Source organism: Gekko japonicus, unplaced genomic scaffold (assembly GCF_001447785.1).
Source record: "Gekko japonicus isolate JY-2015 unplaced genomic scaffold, Gekko_japonicus_V1.1 scaffold2901, whole genome shotgun sequence".
NCBI classification, from domain to species: Eukaryota; Metazoa; Chordata; class Lepidosauria; order Squamata; family Gekkonidae; genus Gekko; species Gekko japonicus.
The window spans coordinates 190,373-207,583 of record NW_015174923.1 but is presented as its reverse complement, the minus strand read 5'-3'; the positions used below and the strand labels follow the sequence as shown (position 1 = coordinate 207,583).

The 17,211-nt window shown below is 42.8% G+C and overlaps 1 protein-coding gene across 1 annotated transcript in view; it reads right to left on the bottom strand.

Moving 5' to 3' along the window:
* Nucleotides 1–693: 693 nt before the first annotated feature.
* TTLL4 (tubulin tyrosine ligase like 4) overlaps nt 694–17,211 on the bottom strand; it is a gene marked incomplete at its 3' end in the record, with an annotated part of 32,182 nt that continues 15,664 nt past the window's right edge. The window contains exons 2-15 of the mRNA XM_015425071.1: nt 14,873–16,340; nt 14,239–14,360; nt 10,410–10,473; nt 9,870–9,994; nt 8,344–8,454; nt 7,275–7,351; nt 6,635–6,829; nt 5,604–5,686; nt 5,070–5,198; nt 4,138–4,260; nt 3,788–3,886; nt 2,951–3,085; nt 2,197–2,334; nt 694–796 (exon numbers count right to left, since the gene is read on the bottom strand). Coding sequence (XP_015280557.1) covers nt 694–796; nt 2,197–2,334; nt 2,951–3,085; nt 3,788–3,886; nt 4,138–4,260; nt 5,070–5,198; nt 5,604–5,686; nt 6,635–6,829; nt 7,275–7,351; nt 8,344–8,454; nt 9,870–9,994; nt 10,410–10,473; nt 14,239–14,360; nt 14,873–16,266 — 2,898 coding nt within the window. The remainder of the gene's footprint in view (nt 797–2,196; nt 2,335–2,950; nt 3,086–3,787; nt 3,887–4,137; nt 4,261–5,069; nt 5,199–5,603; nt 5,687–6,634; nt 6,830–7,274; nt 7,352–8,343; nt 8,455–9,869; nt 9,995–10,409; nt 10,474–14,238; nt 14,361–14,872; nt 16,341–17,211) is intronic.

The window sequence follows — 17,211 nt, the reverse complement described above, 5'->3', positions numbered from 1 at the left end:
CCTGGAGAAGTTGGCATAACAACCTTAAACAAATGGTATTACACTGAACGCTGCTCCGTATAAAACTGAGAACTTAGCAGGCTTGCCACTCAGGTTACTTTTACTTTGTCGTTTATGAACATGCACGCTGTCATCAGGAAAGACACTTACCTATTTATTAAAACATTTATATCCCACTTTTCCTCGTGGTTCAAGGCAGCTTAAAATAATAGTTAAGAACATCTTCAGTTAAAACGCAAATTAAGTAACCAACCAAGTCTCTGCCCCCTTCGCCGCTTAAAAAGTCGTCCGCCGTTCAAACTCCCTCAAGTAAGTATGCTTTGCAATGCTTCCTGAAGATCTCCAAGGAGGAGGCCCACCTTACCTCTTCAGGGAGCCCATTCCACAGAGTAGAAGCGACCATGGAAAAGGCCCCAGATCTGGCCCGTGTCAGACAAGCCACTCTAAGTGGTCGGATAGTCAACAGGTGTCTGCCTGACTACCATAGCTGGTGTGCAGGCACATATGGAGACCATCCTTATTCTACTGGGAATTTCATTCTGACAGAAAGTGCTTATATAGTAAGGCAGAGCACCAAGAAACCTCCAGCCAAACGATTATCATAATGCATAAAATACATCATCAAGAAACTCTGGCCTCGATACAGTGAAACAGGATGATGAGAAAGTCTGGGAAAGGCATGATCTCACTTACCTGATCAGGCACTTTCTGGGTCAGATAATAAGCTTTCTTTGTCTTCTCAGCAGTGAACACCTCAAGAGACGGCCTGGATTTTTCCTTCATGGGAGTATTCAAGCTGGGCGTAGCAATAATCAAAGTTATCAAACAGATATCTCCATTCTGCCATCTACAGCCAAAATCAGTGGTAACACAGCAGGCTGTACTCAGCATTCAACAGCACACTGAAGCCACAGCTATTGATATATAAATCACCAGAAAACTTCAAAAAGCATCCACAGCTCACAATGGTCAATTATTTTAGAGTTTAGGTCTAGCATGAAGAGGAAGCAGCTAAAAAGCAAGGCACCAACTCTCATTAACCAACTGACAAGCGGAGTGAAAAGGCCTTATTTACAGGGGAAAGCTGTCAGTGGTTCACGAGGGACCATAAGTGCCCATAATATGTACCCAATGCATAGGAAACATAAGCATGGATCCACTAAGGCATTTCATAATTTCTTTCCACACAGCCTTCCTCCTGCTGCTGCAGCCTGAAACACCTTAGGAAGCAGCATTTGGGGGGATATTTGGGCAACAGAAGGAAGCAAAAAGCCATCCTCCATAGGTAGAAACTGATCTGTCTATAGAACCCCTTCAGTGTATCCAAGCTGTAAGCGGTTTACTAGCATACCAAGTGTGGTCCAGTCCTATACATGCTTAACTGGAAGCAAGTCCTACCATGTTCATTGGGCCTTATTTACAGGGAAATATGCATAGAACTGAAACCAGAACAATTCAGTGTAAGCTCATTTTGAAACCAATGTATGGTTGTTTTTCATTAACAAACCTAATATGTTCACTACATTTGGCTTGGGTTTTTTTGCACAACAGAAGTATTTGTTATCTTGCCACAGAGTTCTTTGCCAAAACACAAAAATCAATTATAATCCAGATAGAATTGTGGGAACAGTGCTGGATTTGTGCTTGAAACACTCGGGTTCAAATCCCCAGTCAGCCATGAAGGCCACTGGGAGAACAGAGGTCCATCACTCAGTTTAATCACCACACAGCTTCCTAGGTTTTATAAAGCACTGCACATGTTTTTGAGCTCACCTTCTGCCATCATCGGGGCCACTTACTTCCTTTAAGGAAAGAAAGACAAGATTCGCAAGATGCTGAAGCCTGTGCCCAATATACCCTTGACACTGCCCGACAGACTGGGCTGCATCCACACATCATTGGAGACTGTACTATCACTACACTGTAGCAATAATGTGCAAATAGATTGCCTTGTCCACACAGGAGAATCCATTTGCAACCAATTGCTATAGAGTAGCAACAATACTCTGGTTAGAGGCTTGGGTGGTGTGCTGAAGCCAAGTGCTGTAACACTATAACAGTTTCTCCTCTTTCAGCCTGGAGCACCTCTTCCCAACTCAGTCTTACAGTGGATGACCACAGTGCCCACAAGGCAGAACAAGAAGCGGTCCCCAGCATAGCTTTTGCTACTTGAGTGTGCAATTTATGGCTCCTGACCTGGTTGCAGAACTGCTGGTACTTCCTGAAAGTGAAGCCACATCATCTGCGTTGGGCAATATAAAGCCAGCCAAGTTCAGAACATCCCGGACCATTTGGCCCTTGATACTCACATCAAGGGGAGAGTTTGAATGGAGGCTGCAGAGAGATTGAGCACATTATTAAGAATCTTGACTGGACACCTTGTATTTGCCTTGTACTTGACAGTTGGAACTGTTAAATTAACTCACATCTCTCCAGAATAAAGGACAGGAAAAATTCTGATCCCGAGGCAACACGGTATCACAAATATGGGAGACTCAGCCATTCCCAAGTTTCACAGCAATCTAAGTATAGCTACACAGTACCTCCTGGCCCTATTTTTATTTATTTATTTATTTATTTAATTCAATTTATACCCCGCCCTCCCCGCAATGCGGGCTCAGGGCGGCTTACATAGGGGCAAACGCCAATATAAAACATAATTAAAACCATTTAAAATCCAACAGTACAAAACATTCATAACGAGTTACTGACTAAAGTGCTCTAGGTGTTCTACATGAAATTTCAGAGATGGCATATTTGAACTGTTCTATTCTAACCATAATCCCTCCTGAAATGTTAATTTCCACTGCTTCTTGCCTCCCCCATATTAAGTAGAGGTGGAGGAAGAAACAGAGTGCTTTCAACAGAACAGACTATCTTAGTGAAACCACCTTGGGGTACAGGACTTCAACCCTGTAGTGGGATATACACAACCAATATAGCAGCCTACCTGGGTGAGATATTGACCTCCAGGATCCACGGTTTGAGATTCTCATCCAGCATGACATCAAACCCAAACAGCTCATGGCAGCAGTAAGGGCGCCGCACGTACAACTTCACAAGGTTGGTAATGTAGGGCTCTGACCTAGGAAGTGAAGCCGATGCTTGGTTACTACTATGCAGCAGGACTAACTGGCAGGAAGCGTGGCTTGCCCAGTAGTTGCTCTCTTATGCCTCAGTTTGCCTCGGCACTGGGTGTGAAGAAACCACAAAAGACCAGTGGCACAGAGCAGAGCTCTGCTTTTACTATTTTCATCTGATTTGATTTGATTTATTGGATTTTTATCCCGCCCTCCTGGTCAAGGCTGGCATCTATTCATGGCAGTGGGTTTCCACTGAATTGCTACAATGTTTTGTATTTGTATTGTCTGTCTTATTGCAACCCCCTCTGAGACCTACTGTTAAGACACAGAACAGAAATATTTTATATACAGAAATATGGTTGTGATGAAAACTGCATCAAGGTTTTGCTGCATATGTCTGTACCCCACTTCATCATATTAACATTCAGAAAAGGTAACAATGTAGATTAAGATAATTTTTGGACCAACTAAGAGTGAGAGCGCATTTGAGAAAAATTGCAAAAGTAGAATTTGATTCCAAAAGAACAGAGAAACAAGGAATGAGCCAGGATAAACACTTCCTTGAAGGTCAGCTGGAGTTGACACGTAATTTCCGCAAACTAATAGGCCCCATGAAAAAGAGGTCCTAGTGAAAAAATCCAAAAGGGAGCTTTAAGTGCTACTGAGGGAGGTGATGGAAGAGGAGAAAATCTTCTTTGACTCACGCAATAATGGTTTTGACAACAATGTCTTTTATCTTCTCCCAGATGGCTTCAGTGTCAATTCCTTTCTGGTTCAAATAGCTCCAGAGTGCTTTCAGTGCCCTACAGAGAGAGAAGGAAATGTGTGCACATGCATACACGCATCATAGTGTTATCTTGGTCAGAATCAACTCTTCTTTCTGTACATTCAGGAAAGACTTGGTCCCTTTCCTAGGGAAAAAGAGGGACTGTACTTAGGCTATTGCAATTCAATCCTCGTTGTTACAGGAGGGACAACATCTACCGGCTAAGGTACAGCAGAATATACATGACAGAATAAGAGTGAGTCCCCTTTCTGTACTATTGGCACTTACCACTTGTGACCTTGGCAAGCAGTTTCATCTCCATTGGCTTTGTATTCAACATTCTTCTTGTTGATACTGTAGTTGGTCAAGTGCATGTACTTGTTGTTGAGGCTTTTTGTGGAGGAAGAGTATCTGGGATAGAACAAGAACAAAGTGGTCCTATAAAGCATTCATAAGAAGGACTCACTTACTTGAACTAAATAGCGAGAAGTAGAAGCTGGCAGCCCAAGAGCTAGAAAACGTAGAGTGCACCTTCCTACTTCAAAACAAAAAAGCCAAGCCTCCCTCCTAGTGTCTGATACAATACTGTCATGGGCTACACATTTGGAGTGGCTCTGACAGAAGTCATTTGCAAAAATCAATTAATTAACTTATGGCCTGTAACCAACACAGTACTAAAATACTGTCACATCTCAGTGCATATTTGGTTAACAGAACAATTGCGGCAGAATCGACAGACTGCTCATCCTCTGAAGGTGCCTTATGCAGAATCAGACCACTAGTCCACCTAAGCTCAGAACTGCCCAGCAACTCTCCAGGGCATCCACTGGCAGTAACTCTCCAGGGTCTCAGGCAGAATAAGCATTTCCTCAAGACTTGCTACCTGAGACCTTTTAACTGGGAGGTCCCAGGGACTGAACCTGGGACCTTCTGTATGCAATAAGTGTATGCTGCCACTGAGTGACCAGCCCATCCCCTCTACATCAAGGAATGCACAGATTGGCATACCAATACTGTGTGTTCTTCGTTTAAGGACACATTTTAATGTCATTCAGCTGGTGTTCCTAGAGGCAGTAATGCAGCTGTCAAAATGCACTCTCAGTCAATCTGGAGACCACTCTAGTCACTCCAGTGCACAGGATCCATATTCAATCTGACCCTCTTGCTCTAAGCTACTTATATTCACCCTGTTATAGGCATACAATTCCTGGGGAACCTACTTGCAACTGGCAAAACGGACAAGTCCATCTTTGAACAAGTAGATACGCAGTGGGTCGTAGCATGTGACGTAAACATAAATCCTTAAGTCAAACTTACTTCCACCAATGAGGTAGGGCTTATGCAAATATCTGAAAAAGGAGGAGAGGCCCATGAGCTTCAGCACTGAAAGAAAAGCTGTTAGGCGTCAAACTATCTTTAGCCCTTTCCCCAACTACAGAGACAGCTTTGGTCCTGCAGGGGTTTAGAGATTATAGCTGAAGTCCAGTTTTTTCATCATAGCATTTCATGCCACAGAAAACTGTCAGCCACGTTTCTGAAGATACTTTCACACAACAGCAATTCCACCATTGCCCACATCTTTAACAGAAGGCAAAGGCAAGAGACACCAAATTCCTAGAGCAATTTTAGTTCCACAAGACAGCATTTCCAGAGGCCAGGTAGCTTCTTGACACCTCCAGAAAATCAGTTAGCCGTTTTGCCGGCAGGCTCAGGCAAGACCAGTTTATACCTCAGTTTGGAGAAACTTTGCTCACCTTTGCACCAGCAGTGGTCTGCGCTTTGGCAGCTGGCTCCACTTATGGATGACCTGTATGCCAATGCCCCTAGCTGATGCTGGCTAGAAAAGAGAGACAGATGCATATTAACATGGATTTGCTCTTATCTTAGAGTTCAAAGTTGAAAGGACACCATGGGAAGAATAGACCAATACTAGTCACAGAAGGCAGGCACGTGTCTTTGACAAGGAAGACTACTCATAGCCTGTGGTTGTAGAAGGCGGTAATAACACTGCACATTCAGGGCCTAGTTATTAAATATTGAGCTTTGCCATCTACGGATGTTTTTTTTTAAATCCAGCCCTTATGGTTGTGGTGAAAAACCTGAAGACAGGAGAATGAAAAGTTCAGAGGCCAGGGAAGCACTGGTGGGCTTTCAGTGCTCAAGGTCAGTTTACTTCATCCTTCACAGCTCCCTGACCGATATCTGCTCCCTCTCCCCATTGCAGTTTTGACTGATGAAACAGCAGCAAGAAAGTGAATTGAAGCCCTCTCTCCTCATCCCTGTGCATCCCTGATCCAAAACACATCACAGCCTGGCTTCTATTCGCATTTTTAAAATGCCAGAAGGATCAGCTCACAAATCACCCAGCATCTTGTCCACTTAACCCTACAGGAATCCAAATCCAGATTCCAGAAAGAACACTGACAACTCGGGAAGGATGATCACAACTGCCCTTTCCAAATCATCATCATCATTTATAGTCTGCCTTTCTCCCTGTTCTTCCTCTCTTGCCTGTGTACTAAAACTACAAGCAAAGGAAACAGCACATCACTGACTTTTTTGAACCAAAGGGATCCCACCTGCAGGAAGAAGACAATCAGAGGGTTAGTTGGGTACAGCTGTGGCAAAGCGGTCACCAGAGTACTCTACTGGAAATGATACATCCCACAATTACTAGAGGGCACCAGACGTTTGTACTACTGGGAATAGCAGGAAACAACATGGCTGTACCCAAGCAGAGCCCCTAAGGAGCACATCCCTACCCACATCTCCTCTGCACCCTCACCGGCTTCACAATCCACTTCTGGCGGCTTCCACAATCTTCCCAAGCCTTCCTGAGCAGCTTGATATCTTGAGGGAGAATAAAAGACTGTGGCAGGAAGTTGAACTCCTTCTTTCCAAAACGCGTCTGCATTTTGGACACATTTCTCCACAGCCTGTCCTTCCGCCCAATTTGAAATGATCCAGGAAAGTGGTTCAACTGCAGGTGGAAAAGGAGAATTCAAGAACAGAGTGACAATGTCTCCTTTATCTCCTAGCTTTCTACTCTCAGTACAATTAGAAAACATCCTTTCCTCCAAATTCAGGGTTACCTACGGGAGAATATATCACCCACACCAATCCCCAAACCCTTGGCTGGTACTCCCTGCAGGTAGCTCATATAGAGTAAGCTTGCGAGGCCAAAGCATCTGTGTACTGTGTCTTGTATGCCTAGAATACCTTAAGAAACACTGCCAGTAACAGCAGATTGTGAAGGGATGAGAGGAGGGGGATACTAAAGCAGAGAACATGACAGTTAACAGTTGTGTGCAGTGGAAGGATAGGGAGGAGGGACTGGAAAGAAGGCAGGAACTAGGTGTGTATCGCCCTCTATCTTGCACGATATTCTCCAGTATGCTCTTGTGCAGTATGACCACATCTCCTACCTTCTGATGTTCCCTGATAATTCTGAACCCAGGAGATTTCATGTGGTGGCCCCAGCAGCCCAGCCAGTCATTGTTTCCTGTGGGCAACAGGGCAGTTAAGAAATCATATTTAATATTATCTGGACAATGTGTTGGATATATATATTTTTTGCTCTGTGCTCAGAACTGGAAAGTCTCAGCCACCTAAGACCTTTAATTTGGCAAACATGAATGCACATTATGTTTCCATCCCTAACTGCACGTTTCCTTCCACCAAAGCCCAAAGCAGCCTCATAGAAGTAGACTCCCATAAAAACCCTATGAAGAACTGTATGCAGGTATAACCCCCTTTCCTTCTCTTCAGTGACATCCCATCTGTTCTCTCCTACATCAATGTTACAAGCTGTATGCTGAAGGCAAGCCCTGTTAGTTCAGGATGGACAGAGAGTAGATGCCAAAGTATAGTCACCATCCCTTTTGGTGTCTAACTCTCCTCCTACTTGAAGTGGTGGTGAATGAAGAGTTAGTGTATTTATCAAACAGGAAAGGGCAGCCACGGCTCTGTGCTATAACATGTAGTCCACAACCGATCACTACACGTACAGCAAACTCTGCAAAAGTCATTCAAATTTTTTTGCATACAAGAGTAAGGCATTTTCCCTATACCATCTTTCCCAGTTGCTCTAAGAATACAGCATATGGGAGCTAGTGAGGTCTTGCAGAAAACAGCAGCTTGTGACAAAAACCATTCAGCTAGCTAGGGGACATACCAAGACAGAAGAGCCAGAAGGCTTGCCCAAAACATGAAGGGAAGCAGTGGAAGAGTGACATTTTTAACTCCAAATTCCTGATTTGCAGCATCAAACTGAATCATCCATGCAAGAGAGGCACACCAAGATAACAAATTGTATCAGAACCACTAAGTTTCTCTTCCTCTGTGACCCAGATCTTCCAAGTAAGACAGCAAATTTTCTGAGCATCCAGCACTATGCCAAAGTAAAGATGTGGACTTTGGTAAGCATGGGTGTATTTAAGGCAGACAGAAAGGGACATGCACTCAAAAACCATTCCCACCCTGAAGACAACTCACTCCTGCTGACTTTGAAGTGGGACCTGCCAATGGTTTGCTTCACAATGTTTGGAGTCACAGTGCTCATCTTCCATCGCAGCATCTTCCTCTGTTCCCAAGGAAGCTTCTCCACTAGGAAGGAAGCAAACCCTAATGGTAGAGGAAAACCTAACCTAAGGAGCATCCATTTCTTAAAAATTCAGTTAAATGAAGTTGTAATGAGCAGAGAAGCTTGAAGGTGTAGAATTCTCTTTAGTGGATCTCAATAGAATCAGGCCACCATGAGAAGAAGGAACCCTTGGCAGAAATGTCACCACTTGCCAAAAACACAGTGTTCCTAAAACTGCTGAGCAAGCCCCCCCCCCCCGGGAACACAGAATACCTGGACAGAGGACACAAAGGTCCTAGAAGGAACCAGATCCTGAGGCAGACAAACCCTTCTCCTCCTCACTAGCCAAGATATGGGTGAATTGAAAGCAGAAAATTCTTCATTGATTCATCACATTAGATCTGTGGGGGGTGGCTGCTGCCTGCTCTAATATTGTTTTCTTTGTATGGTTTTTATGAAGGGTCTTATTACATTTTCCTTCCTAATACCAGTGCTGGTTTAGTGCCCTAGTTCACAGATCTTTCCATACAGGAGCAGGCTTCATGCACACAACTGCATGCAAGGATCTCTATACATTATGCTGTGGATTAGACTGCAGATGCTGGGGTTAACCGAACAGTGCAGAAAGTGCAATACATTTAAGAGGAAGTCCACACTAAAGAAGTGTGGGAAATACTGCCATAGAAATCCAGATTATCTACATGCACATTCCAAGTGCACAACAGCAGCTTTGAGCTTTCCAGACCAAGGGCTGTTGTGGTTTATACTATAATCAATCCCTGTTACCCACCACAGAAACACCAATACAGAACAAACAGACCACATGAACACATGGCCTTATAGTGAATGAGACCATTAGTCTTTCAAGGCCAGTCTTGTCTACTCTGATAAGCAGCACTGGCTCTCCAGGTTCTCAGGCAGGCTCTTTTACATCACCTACACCCAGATCCTATTCAACTGGAGATGCCACGGACTGAACCTGGAACTTTCTGCATGTAAAACAGAGGTAATGATCCCACTCCTAACCAAACAGCCCATCTCTGCAGCAAGGAATGCATGATCTGGGTATCATCTCTCCCTGGGATGGGGGTAGGAAGCACAGAAAGAGACAGACACAATGCAACCTTCTGCAAAAGGCCAATGGAATATTACCATCCCTCCCAGCATCTTAACTGTTGATTTACCCATTTGACTCAGCCCACAGATGGACAATGTCTAGTTTAAGCTTTACCAGAAGACTTGGGAGCTGTACTAGCGAATGTCTGAAGGTCCCTCTTTCCTTTACACTACCATACCACATTACCATATGTCTCCCTCTATCATATCCCAACCCTATTTGCTTCCTGCTTTAAGCTATGATGCCTTCCCACCCTCCCTTTGATATACTAGTTTCTTCTGGCTTTGCCAGCTCCCTGCAATAAATTCAAATCTACCTTACCTCTCTCATCTCGGGTACCAAAGTATATGGTAGGAGGCACACTAGGGAACAGGCTGCATACAAGAGCTGGTTTGAGAATTCGCTCTTGGCCCTCAAGTGGTGGCACCAATCCCTCAATGCAATTCCTAGGAGAAAAAGACAGTTTTCCAGCTATACGACCGCAACAGCAAGGAAACGGCAAGTAATGGAACAGAGAAGGTCACCCAACACCTTCTCTAGAACATCTGTTTCCTACTATAGACAGTACAGTTTAATTGTTGGTAGGGCCCTGAGGCCCATTACTAATACTGCTTGGAACATATAAGAGTTTAGAAGCAGTGGCCCAGGATACAAAAAGCATCCCACTAGCTGCCTTTATATCCAGCTTCTCAGTACACGTGTGTTCCCTTTGCTGGGATCACATTCAGTGAAACCATGAACTGATTGTTTCACTGACATCTCCAGCAAGTGAATACACCCATAATTTTGGTTTAGTTAAGAGTGCACAATGGATTCCGTGATCAGTGATGACAAAGCACTTCCACCATTCCTGAAACTCACCTGGATACAATAGCCACAGAACCACTGGGGGATAATCCAGTTGAGGATGAACCATCTGATTCACCTGTAGCAACAAAGAGTGTGTAAGACTGAAAATCCTGGACCATAACTCCACAAAGAAAGTCGGTTCTATGAAAAAAGCCCACAGGAAAAAACCCCAGAGTCATAAATGCTCACAGGAAAAAAGCTTACATGGAAACAAGCCCACACGGAAAAAAGCCCACATGGAAAAATACCATGTAAAGCGCCATAGATATTTACAATGGTGGATAGCCATTCATCTCCATTTATGAGAATGCACAGGTATTACCGATATTTTATATTGTTATTTTAGGATTAAAACATATCATATTCACATGCAACAATTTGTGTTGTGATTTTATCATATAATTAAATAATAATTTTGCTATGTTATTAGTAAAGTGCTTTATTACTACACAAAAGTGGACTGTATGAAGAGGGCCTTAATGCTCTTGAGTGTTAAGTCTTGGAAGGGAAAATACAGGAAATAAAAGTGACAATTTCATTATCAACAAACTTTATTAAGATTCAATGACTAGATGGGCACAAAACTTAGGACACAATATACAGCTAGACCAATGGACTAAGGTGTGGAAAACAAATATAAAATATACAAAAGCTGTACCATACAAAGAAAAAATATATATAAAATGTTTTATAGATAACATGTGACTCCAGAAAATTTAGCAAAATATGTCAAATGTATGTTGGAAATGTAAGCAGTATACTGGTTCTTTTTCACATGTGATGGACTTGTAATATTACAAAAAATACTGGGTATGGATACATGAAATATTACAAAAAATGTTAGATATAACTTTGTCGTTTGTACCAGACCTGTTTTTATTAAATATTATTCCAGAGAATTTTAAAAAACCAGATGCATATATGATGATACATGTAGTAACTATGACTAGGATTTTGTATGCAAAATACTGGGAAAAAGAAGAAGTCCCATCCAAAGAAGAAATAATCTATAAACTATTGGAAACAGCTGGTTACAAATATCTTAAGTAATTGAATAAGCAAAACTTTTAGTCATCCGTGTGAACAAAACTAATTATTGTTTGCAGTTGAAATGGATAAATATTAAGATACAAGCTCTATACTTTAAATGGCTAAACTGGTTTAGGTGCATAAGAGAACGATTCTATATATGTAAAACTTAAGTAGATATAATGAGTACATGCTCCATGTTTTGTTATATGTTAGTTTCTCTCTATGTGTAGTTATTGTCTTTTCTTTTACTTTTCTGAAAACTAATAAAATCTATTATAAAAAATGAACTTTATTAAGGAAAAACAATAACAGAAATTAAACTCTATGTAGAAATATTTTAAATAAAATTAAATATTTTAAATTTAAATTTATCATTTGTCAACCTTTGTAATGTTGATATAAAGTAATTTCTAAAGTAAAGACAGAAAGATGTTAAATTATGCATAAATTATGTCTAGTATACACAGCATATACACTATATGGCTTAACATTTTTCAAATAATTAATATTACTTGAAAACTATGGAGTCTATGGCATTGTACCTGTCTGAGGCCCCACCCCTCCTCAAACCTCACCCTCTCCAGGCTCCATCCCTCAAATCTCCAGGAATTTCCCAACCTGGAGCTGGCAACCCTAATCAGGACTGGCCCCAATGAGTTCCCCACAAAGGCCTGGAAAGGGCTTCATTCCTTTGTCTTTTTACTGACAGAACCAAGCTTGGTTGCCTAGCCACAGCCACTGAGGGAAAAGTTAGTCCCACAGGAGCCAAGCAGGAGAAGTGTGTTCGTCAGGAGAGACAGCCCTTTGGCAGTTATTCTGACAGGGAACAGTGGCTGAGGTGGCAGTGAGCAGGGAAGAGGAGTGGACCCAGCACCCAGCCAATGGAACGTGATTACTCTTGAGTAGCGGTTGATGGGCCAATGGCTGATGGAGCGCACAGCACAGCCAATGAGAGAGCTGGAAATGGCCAACGCGTCAACAGAATTATTAAATTAAGATTATACATGATAAAATCACAACACAAATTGTTGCATGTGGATATGACATGTTTTAATCCTAAAACAACAATATAAAATATAGGTAATACCTGTGCATTCTCATAAATGGAGATGAATGGTTATCCACCATTATAAATATCTATGACACTTTACATGGTATTTTTCTGTGTGGGCTTTTTGGTGTATAGGCTTTTTTCCGTGTGGGCTTTTTTTCTGTGAGCATATATGACTGTGGGGTTTTTTCTTCGGGCTGTTTTCATGTTGGCTTTTTCCCTGTCACCAGAAATTCAGCTACCTTTTGTTTTTATAGGAGGAGTTTAGACAATGTAAGTGTTGTTTATATATTATTTCCAGCAAAGGGTGATGCTTCTCTATGAATAGTGTCTGTACATATGGGGGAACATGTAAAATGACCCAACCACAGCATTGGTGCGATCGGACCATTTAAATATTCTCCCCACCATATAAGAGTTGCTCAAAGACAAGTGACTGGGAGAACATATAAAGGGCACCACAGTTTATTATTGAATACTTTAGTTAAACCTCCTCCCAAAGAGAGACGAAGGAGGAGGAGGATCTGTTCTCTGCCTGCTCTTCAATGTAGCCTTGGAACACCTAGTGTGTGTTGTAGGATTAAGACAGGACCTTGACACAAGGATGGGAGAATATAAAATATTTATTTATACAGATGCTTTATTCACCATCTCCCATCCCCAAAAGCCAAGGTGCATCTTCTGTTTAAACACATTATCCTAGGAATGAAAAACAGTGCAATATCACATGAAGATGATAAACCAAGCCAATTAGAATGTTAAATTAATACAACAGAACAATGAAAATATCAGGCTCAGAGCTGCTATACATTGTTACTAAACAATATAATGTTCATCAAACTGTAGTCTTCTTCCAACCTTTATTCAAGGAAATCTGATAGTAGAGAAAAATCATAATAGGAAGATACTTATTGTGCTACATTAAGATCTTTCTAGCAAGAATACTGAGGAGGTATTAAAGTTGGTTATTGTTGCCTGTGTAATTACTGCAAGGCACTGGAAAAATGGTCAGACACCAAGTACTGAGGAATAGTTTGAGCCCAATAACAATGGTTACTCACGCTAATTAATTTTGCACTATTTCAAGATAATGGATCAGATCCGATCAACTTTTCTGCTTATGAAAAAGAAAGGTGGTGAACCTCTTAGACCACTAAAAATGCTGTGCTGAGGATCATGGGACCTGTACGGACCAAAGCCATATGGGCCTGGGGCTGTGACAAGAATGAGAACTGTGTGACATTGAGCAAAAAAGCTGGCTGTATCCAAACCAGTAGATTTAAGAAGAGCCTGTTTCTAAATAAATAATATTGACTGGTTACTGAAGTAGAATTCACCAGCAAAATGCAAGAGATTTATTTATTTGCTACAGTGCTATACTGCTTTTCCTTATTGCTCAAAACAATTCAACAGCTGATCTCTCTTAAATATCAGATAACATAATTAGATATTACAAAATGGTTCAGAATTTTAAAGTACCTAAAAGGTAAAAATTATTCAAGCTAGCAGTAATTATGGCTGTAGTAACCATTTTATTACACTGCTGTCTTTTGATGTTACATTATGACTTGTTATATGACAAATGGATGCCAACATTAGTACTATAAGAGGAATGATTAGGGTTTATTTTTACTGGTCTAGATTTTAATTCTGAAGTTACAAGAAATACAAATATGCAAATTATTAATGACAATTGTCTTCTTTTTCAGCTGCACTTGTGTATTTTACAAAAAGGGGTGGGGACACAATACTACTGGCCTTCATCATCATCTTCTTCTCCCTCCTCATCCTGACTGCAGACATCTTCCAAGCCATCAGGGAGTTCTTCCTCTATATCTTCCACATCTGCTTGGTCCAGTAGGGGCAAGTTAAGTGCAGAGCTTCAAAATCAAGGTTTAGAGTCACAAAACAGAACCCTCTAGGCATCTTATATATATTCTTGAAACCCTTCTCAGTGAGGGATGAAAAGAGGAATCTGTGTTCACTGCAATGGCGCTGGTAGTTAATTGCACAACAGCAAATACAGCTGGGAAATCCCATTGAACAACTCCTGTGTCTGCTTCACACCATCATTATTGGGAGGTAATGAGAAATGCTGCACCATATATTCATTTATACCCCCACCTCTCTCACCAATGGGGACTCACAGCAGCTCACATTGTTATTCTCTCCTCCATTTTATTCTGTCAAACAGACTCTGGTCTCCAAAGCAAAATGGTTCTGCCCAACTTGAAACAAACATGACTCCTGTCTGCACTACCTCCAAAACGCCCACCCACCCCCATCTTTGCTCTGTAGTTGGCTCTGTAGCACATCACCCTCAGGCCAGGGCATCAGGGATTTTTCAAGACAAAACATATCACAGCCCCTGCATACCTACCACAGTACTTACTCAGCATCTTTCACAGCAGTAGGCTGCCCCCATTTTGTATCCGTGCCAAATGGCAAAGAGGAAATTGTTGTCTCTTCATCAGAGATAGTAGTCCGTGGGGACAGCTCCATTTTTATCACCTGCTCTGCACTACTGACAGATGGAGAGCTGACCACCAGACTTGAGGTGGTGTGGTTGGAAGGCTCAGGATCTGAGGCTAGAAAGCGAACACTGATGCGTTTACTGCAGGATTCAGCACCTTCTGTACCAGTAAGGCTCTGGCGGCGGCCACCATGTTCCAGATTTGGAGGAGGAGCAGCAGCTGATACTTCTTTTGGGGTGATCTGTGCTACAATGTGTGGTTTCCACCGACTGAACAAAGTGGAGTGGAAGTTTGCATTCATAAGGCAGGAGCTGTCAATGCGGTGACCAAACTCGTTGTAGGTACTAATCTTCCGGATACCGCTTGCAGTCAGCTTCCTCATGGCTTCCGTCAACCGAACATTTTGTTCTTTTAGGTTCTGCAGTCTAGTCTCACCATCCTCAGCTCGCCAAGATGACCTATCTACTTTGAGGACTGTACTATTCTGAATAGGTAAGCAAGATTTGGCACCAGTTTGTTCTAGAGTGAGGCCGCTGCTTTTCCCAAGTTTCCTATCTAGATTCACAGAACAATCTCCGTTTCCCCCAGAATGAGTCCAGGAGAACCCTGGTGGTCTTGACGGGCCTTTCGGCTTCTTATTTTCTGGCGGTAGTGGTTGGTGGTGATGGTGCTGCTGCAAAGGCACTTTAGCACTGGTTGGCCTCAGGAAAGAGTTATTGTTTAGCACTGGTCTATAGGAAATGGAGCTTTGCTTCCCTGAGCTGAGGGCAAACCCCTTTGACACCTGATTGGAACGCCCACCAGGGGTACTTGGCACCAGAAATGGATCCATGGTTGAGGATGACATGGCGTTATTGGGCACAGAACAAAAGAAAGAGGGTGGGATGTGAAGAGGTTTCTTCTTCAAAGGACAAGACTGCAAGCAGATGGACTCAAGCCTCCGATAGGGCTTGTGTCTGAAGTAAGAACGCCGATAGAGCAGGCCACTTCCGAGAGAGTTTGGGAAAGAACAGGGCTGAGATGGAGAAGGGCTCAGGAGCACTGCCTCACGACATAGCAAGTCTGGGCACAGGAAGCAGGAACGTGGAGAAGAGGTCCCTGAGTGGACTGGATGGTGGTCCTGGAGAGTGGTCACATGATTCCGTTCCAGCTGCCAGATGGGCTTCAGATGCTGCTTTGCAAGGTACCAGGCCTTGCTTTCATGAAGCTTTGCTGTGAGCGGTGGCACTGTCAACTGCGATGGGAAGCCCACCTGGAACTGGTTTCCTGTCTCAAGGCGTAGGCTATAGGCTTCTGGTCCTGCTGAGGCCATGTAGAGCCATCACATACCCTCAATGAGCACAGGGGCTGAATAGAAGTCAGAGCAGCATCTTTACTATGTCCAGCCTGAAAAAGGAATAACAGAATGAACCCGTGTGCCTGTGCGACTGATTCTGTCCCAAAAGACTTTTCCTCCCCCAATTCTTTTTCCTCCCCACATTGTTCTTTATGCAACATCTAAAGCAAGTTTAACAGAACAGTCACAATGACAGCTATAACTGAGGGCAGACACACGCGTGACTGCAGCCTCCAGTCAACTGCATGTTTTGAGTCTCACACACAAGCCTTTCATTTGGTTACCGAACGACACTGCTGGGCAGGCAGCAATTCCTCTTTTCCTGAAGTGACAGTACCTGAAGCTCTGAAGTGACAGTACCAAGAGTTGAAATTTCATTTGCATACCAAAAGTATTGGAGTTTGCTCTCTTCAAACAATTTGTGGCTTGGATCCCAAGATACTGTTCAGTCAGCACAGTAGCAGCTCCCCTGACAGAACACACCATTTTCACCTCTGCTACTGCAGACTGCCCAATCTGTCTCCCACATTATTCCTTTGGATCAACTGACTTGCAAGAGCATGATTTCAGGGGGAACAGAGAAGACTGCAGTGAAAGCAGAGAGGCAAGGAAGTTTCCTTCCCTAATATAACTCCACTCATGCTGCTTATGATGGAAGCCTTTGCCTTCCTGCCCAGCCTTGCTTTGACCAACATTAAGACTGTGAAACAAGAGCTCATGTACCCATTTGAAAAATGAGCATGCACAAAACCGCGCTACACGTTGGGTGAACAAATTAGGATGCTGATCGGCAAATAAGTGATACTCAAGGCAGTACCAACCTATTGACAAATTCCATGCAAGAAAGCAATTCGTTTTCCCCTTTTGAAAACATTCAGACACTGTTTTGCAGGGGTTATTTCTCCCATCCCCTTCCACTTG